The sequence below is a fragment of the Hylaeus anthracinus genome, unplaced genomic scaffold (genome assembly GCF_026225885.1).
Source record: "Hylaeus anthracinus isolate JK02 unplaced genomic scaffold, UHH_iyHylAnth1.0_haploid 11985, whole genome shotgun sequence".
NCBI classification, from domain to species: domain Eukaryota; kingdom Metazoa; phylum Arthropoda; class Insecta; order Hymenoptera; family Colletidae; genus Hylaeus; species Hylaeus anthracinus.
Genome location: NW_026534333.1, coordinates 3,589,150 through 3,595,149, shown reverse-complemented (window position 1 = coordinate 3,595,149; position 6,000 = coordinate 3,589,150). Strand labels below are relative to the sequence as shown.

The 6,000-nt window shown below is 42.7% G+C and overlaps 1 protein-coding gene across 1 annotated transcript in view; it reads right to left on the bottom strand.

Annotated features, from left to right (window-relative positions):
- Positions 1–7: 7 nt before the first annotated feature.
- Positions 8–6,000, bottom strand: part of LOC128887328 (UNC93-like protein) — a 44,055-nt gene continuing 38,062 nt past the window's right edge. The window contains exons 5-6 of the mRNA XM_054143114.1: positions 3,797–4,064; positions 8–3,308 (exon numbers count right to left, since the gene is read on the bottom strand). Of these exons, the coding sequence (XP_053999089.1) occupies positions 2,989–3,308; positions 3,797–4,064 (588 nt within the window). The 3' untranslated portion in view covers positions 8–2,988. The remainder of the gene's footprint in view (positions 3,309–3,796; positions 4,065–6,000) is intronic.

Here is a 6,000-nt window from a genome sequence, read left to right as displayed (position 1 = left end):
AAAAAAAAAAAAAAAAAAAAAAAAAAAAAAAAAAAAAAAAAAAAAAAAAAAAAAAAAAAAAAAAAAAAAAAAAAAAAAAAAAAAAAAAAAAAAAAAAAAAAAAAAAAAAAAAAAAAAAAAAAAAAAAAAAAAAAAAAAAAAAAAAAAACTGGACAGAGTGCATTTTTGAGCCCCATCGAAACAGCAATGTATACAAAAAACACACAAAAAAGAGAATGTAAGTGCGACACATGTTTTTTTTTTATTCAGTACTCCTATCTTACGGTTAAGATTCTTGAGCAATCTTATCGATTGATGGACGGAATACATATTGCTGAGGGGGTGAGTGGTGGGGGTATAGAAACGCTGTTAGAATATGTCAGTATGTTCATCATACATAATCGTCGAGGAATCGTAAAAACTAACGCATAATACAATTCGATTGGGGATGACAAATACTGATCAAACGCATTCGGGACAAGATGAATACCGTTCCTTTTTCTGGGAGGGGGCTTGTGGTGAATGGGGGACTCCCCTTATACACTAACACAACGATGTGACTCGGTCCTACGATACTGGAAACCGATTTTTTTTTTTTTTAAATGAATTTTCGCAATAACAAAGAGCAAACTATCGCCTGCTTTCACTCTATATAATCTAAGAAACAAGGTGTGATTTATAAAATTAATTTTGTTGCATTTACTTAGAATTAAATTATCGACTACAATGTTCCTTACGTCTAACTACTAAAACACGTCGTGATCTTCTTTCTAAAATGTAATCGAGGCTCTTCGACTACGATTTCACTTCTATGCTTTAAAGGTAATATCAATTCGCCGTTGGTCCCGAGAGCATTCTTGAGGTGCATGCGAAAATATACGTTAAAACAATTTCTTATATCGTGTAAATGTAATGTAAATATTCGAAAGTACAATAGAACCTCGATAACTGCAAGTAACGAGGCTAAAAGTTCGTACAAGTATCGAGGCTCGTGCAATTACAAAATACTATCCGGATACACGACACAATCGCTAATTCTTATATAGTAATTATCCTTATTATTTTGGGCTGTTTTTATAATACTAAAATATGTATGTATTTTTTAATAATACATTGCAACAACCGAGGTACCCACGCAACTGTACGGTTGCATCTATCGAGGTTCTACTGTACACAGGCAACAACGCGCATAATTTTCCCGCTTTTTCACCAGTTCATCCAGAATTTAAAATTTGGTCCACCATTCAGTTCAAGCAGGCTCGGTCTAGCCAGGTTTCTCTTTTGGGTCCGCTGGGCACCTGTGGTCGCTGAAAAGGAGGACGCGAAATCGACCCGTCGCAAACCTGATCTGACATTGACGAATCAGAATCACGCGGTCAAAAGAACATCCGTTTTCACCACACATACAATTGCTATCCATATATAATATATACACACAAGATTGGCGGACTCCTCTATCGAACCGTTCTTTCGGAACTCCCGATCCTTATCACAAATTCAGACACAATTCCGATAAAACTTAATGGCAAGTTGCTACGAAGCGCTTCCACATAGTGGCAATTGGGGATCTTATATCTTACGGATACGCCCGTGTTAACCCTTCGCAGCACGAGTGCTTAGTTTTAAGCGATCATCCCCATTTGCTTGGTGACCAGCACTTACGCTACTTCCATTCTATTCTACCCTTCTTATGTTTTTATCCATACATTTGCTTGGTGGTGACCAGCACTTAAAGAGTTCATTCAAGCACAGTGGTTAGTATCAGTAACCACTTTCATGTATCCTACCTTTCCTGTGCATGAAAGGTTTCGAAACTTAAATAGAGATTTGAAACTTGCACCGCAAGAAATTCATTCGAGCACAGTGGTTAGCGTCAGTAACCGCTTGCCATGACAGTTTTTAATCTACACCTTTGTTCGATGACCACTCCTTGCACTTTTATTTTATTTTACCCTGGTTATACGCAAAAGGCCCCCAAAACATAACCGAGAACTTCAACCTCGCACCGCAAAGAGTTAACGAATACTCGAATCGTTTCTTTCGTTCAGTCTGGTACGATTCTATTCGAACGTCAAAAAGAAAACGGATTCTCTTAATGTTCTGGTATAGTGTCGTTGCTTTACGACTGTTTCGTTTAACCTCGAACGACAATTCGATTGGGCTGCGTTGGGCATACAGATGATTTACGGCATCGGGACGCGCTTCCATCACTGCGAAGGCAAGCAATTCGTTTCCAACCAGAGTTGTACAGAGTGATTACACGGTGGTTACTTTAGGAATTACAAGAATTGTCGGATTAAATTAAAAACCGCGAATAATCGCATCGCTAATCGTAATTACATTTTGCCCAACGTCGCGTTCCCAACATGCACCACGCGGTATCGCCGTTTCAACAGACGACCTCGCGCCCACATGCATACTTTCCACGCGCGTCGTCGATTGTTCTCGATGCCCGCGAGGACGAGGCACCGAGAGAGTCCAACGTAACGAACAAATAGAAATAAACGGAGACGATCGAGCGCAGAATTTACAAACAGAATCATCCGTACAATTCGACCAACGAAGGGTTTGAGAAAGATTTGTGAGGCGCGTTTAGGTACTAAACAGTGATCGGTTGCGTGAACGTTGCGCGGAAAGCCGAGGGACACGATGCGCGGCAGCGCACCCCTAAGGAATAAAGTATAATTTTTCACGCGTTTCGGCGACACGTCAACAGCCGTGCGCAAACAACGATTGGACGCGTCTTCCGCATGCTGATCGTATCACTGATCAAATTTCTGCTCTATATATTCTTCGACACACGACGTGATCGTCCTTACGCTTCCTGTTAGTATAACGCTTCGTAGCGCGGTCTTTCCAGGCAAGAGATCTCGTTTCGTCGCGTGGTCGTTGCCGTAGAAAGTTACCCGCGCGTACGTTATAGTCCAAGCAATAAGGAAGAATAAAAGAGTAGAGTCGATCGAGCCCAGAACACCAATGAGATTCCTCGTCGGCGCCACGAGTGCTTCTTCAGAGGTGGGTGATTATGATATCGTCGTCGATGTCGTCCTTCTCGTCGTCCGTCTCATCCACCTGGTTTGCCTCCGCCTGTGCCGCCTTTGGATCCTCCGCGATGGCCTTGAGCCTCTTCTGCTTGCGCCTGTGCAACAGCTCGACTATTATGTATCCAATGCTGCCGATGATCAACACTGTCAGCATCACGAACAGCTTCATACGGGCGCACAGATGGGTGCTGTACGCGTAAGCTATCACGAAACCGGCGCTCTCCCATAATCTGTAGTTCGAGAATGCGGCCTCCTTGTTGCGCCTGAACAGGGTACCGTACAAACCTGAAAACGGAACGAGAATTAACACGTGTGATGCATCGCAATGTGCCGGTAAAGCTTGACCTATATACATTTCTACAAACTTCTTTCTAATGTCACACGGTTACTAACAATTCAACAAACAGTCTCATTCTTATTTGACTCGTTACGTTATGGAGTTCTTATTAAGGGTGTGCGGAATTCCAGAAAATATTCGGGATTCCCGTGAATACACGAGATCCCGCAAAAATCCGGGATTCCCGAGAATGTACGGGATCTCGAAATTCTCGGGAATCTCGAATGGTTTCGGGATCCCGGATGTATTCGGCATTTTGAAATTCTCGGGATTCCATCCCGACCGGGATCCCGCGCACCCCTAGTTCTTACACCTTCTTCTAAGCCTTTAAATACTCGAAACGAAATTGAAATTTAACACGTTCGACAAGCAAATTGTAAATACTTTATACACGTGACCACAGAAAATATACAACAAGTTAGTCGCAAGAGCGTACCATTGACTTGCGTCTGCCATACCGCATCCCCGACGCCCCAGAGGCCAGAGACGGTGTAGAAGACGTAAGGGTTCGCGGGGTGCGGTTTCCAGTGGAGTAGCACGACGACAAGACTAGCGTGTACGATGGCGCCCAGCGCCATCAGCGGTTGCCTGCCGACGAATTTCATCAGAGATCCGAAGAGCAGCGAGCAGGCGGCGTTCACCACTCCGAAGCAGATCATTACGTAGCCGACTCTGTGCACGCCTAACGCACAGGAAATGTAAGCCTGGAAAGAAAAGAAACGATAGTACACGCTAAATGTAACGACCTTCTCGACGATGTTCTCCTTAGGATATAAGCACTCCATTTCAAGCGAAGGCCTGGGAGTATCCTCTCGCGATCTCGGTAAACATAATTCCCATCGTTTCGAGCATTTAATGAGAATTCGGTTACGTATATATATATATGTATGCGTGTAAAAAATAAATGAAAAAAAAAAAAGGAATTTTCATTGAACGTTCCCGGTTTTACGATCCCGAGTTGGTATTTACGATTGCTATAAAAATAACCTTGTCCTATGTACGGGATGTTCGGGAATAAAGATCGGGTGATAAGGGGGACATTCTATTCTCGAATTATCGAAACTTTTCAGTGTTTACGTGTGCGATGCGTGACATAAATAAAATGCACGCGCATCTTAGCCTACATTGCATGTATCATGCAGTACGTCGAAGAGAATCTTTTTCGTAGCGTTACATCTTTATTAAAAATTATTTGTCGCCGAGTTCTCTCACGTCGGTAGGAAATTCAGTTTCTTGAATCTAATCCGCTATTGTATAAATTTTGTATCTCTCAAAGAAGAGTGTAGACTGATGCTGGAATCTTGTAAATATACAACAATCGATTATCTTTGTATAAAAATGACAGATATTTTAGTCACCTGGATGAACGAATAAACAGGATTTCGTGCAACCGTTAAAAGTTAAGAACGAAGAAGATGTCTTGGAAGCGACAGAAATTTCACTGACGCAGAGTAGACCGCGAAGATGCATCCGATGCGTCTCTATGCGCTTTCATTCGGTCACGCGCGCGTGTGTGTATGCGTGCTCGTGTAGCTGTACGTTCGACATCACCGGTGCGCACAGAATGAAAAAAAGATCGGGGATAAAAAAAAAAACAAGAAATACTGGTTCACGGGATTCCAGGTATGGAAGTGGTATCGGGGAATTGCTGCAAGAATAAGATTCTGGGCTATTTATAACGCGTCGAACCAGCTGATTCAATGGGAAGGTAGCATCGCGGGTTCCCGATACCTTCCAGCCGCATTTATTTCTCCGATTACTTTATTCCCTCGCCATTTTCTTCTCTGTATACGTATTATGCACAGGTATACGTGCACATTTCGTCACCGAACTGGTTTCAAGCTAGTTTGCCTTCCGAACTATGTATATCATCCTCTTTTCCTTCTTATCTTCCTCTCCGCGCGGTACACGCAATCGATGGGGCGTTATACAATTTAGAATTTGCAACCTTCTCCGCTGGACGATTTTCGAAACGTCTCGGCGTGTCAAGGTGTTTCGAGTTTAACGAAAAAAAGTATTTAAAAAATTCCGTTTGCGCGTATGTATGTACGTTGGGTCTGGTTTATTTCAAGTTTTGGCAACGGTTTATCGGAAAAAACAGGAAATTCGGTAGGATGACGTTTAAGTGGCCTGCACTCGCGGTTATAAAATATCGATATCGTTGTTCTGAAAGCCAAAGGATGCGTGATTCGGTCAATATTTCACCGTATCTCCGATCAGTAGCATGTATTTCCGGAGAACAATTGCGCGACCTCGGATGGCCGTTGCGCATCATGAATCTGCCGTTCTGTATCCGGTTAGTATCCGGGTGATCCAAGCTTTTTGTGCTCTATCCGATGAGCATAATCGTTAACAATTTCAGTATGCCTCTTCGGATTATTGATGGCGCGTTTCCTAGAATTTTCTCGTTCTAAACGACGCTTTTTCTCTGTTCCCCGATCGAACGGCCCTCCGCGAATTATCTTCCCGGAATTGCGCCGACGCTTTGTAGGAGATTTTCAAATTATGACGCAATCGAACGCACGTTGTATTTGTTAATATTTTAATTTCCGAACGGATGACGTCAGATGTTTCCACGTGTCTTATCTGGCCGTTTGCGGACATTTCCAACGAGTGTTTTATCGTTTCCTTTTTCTTCGG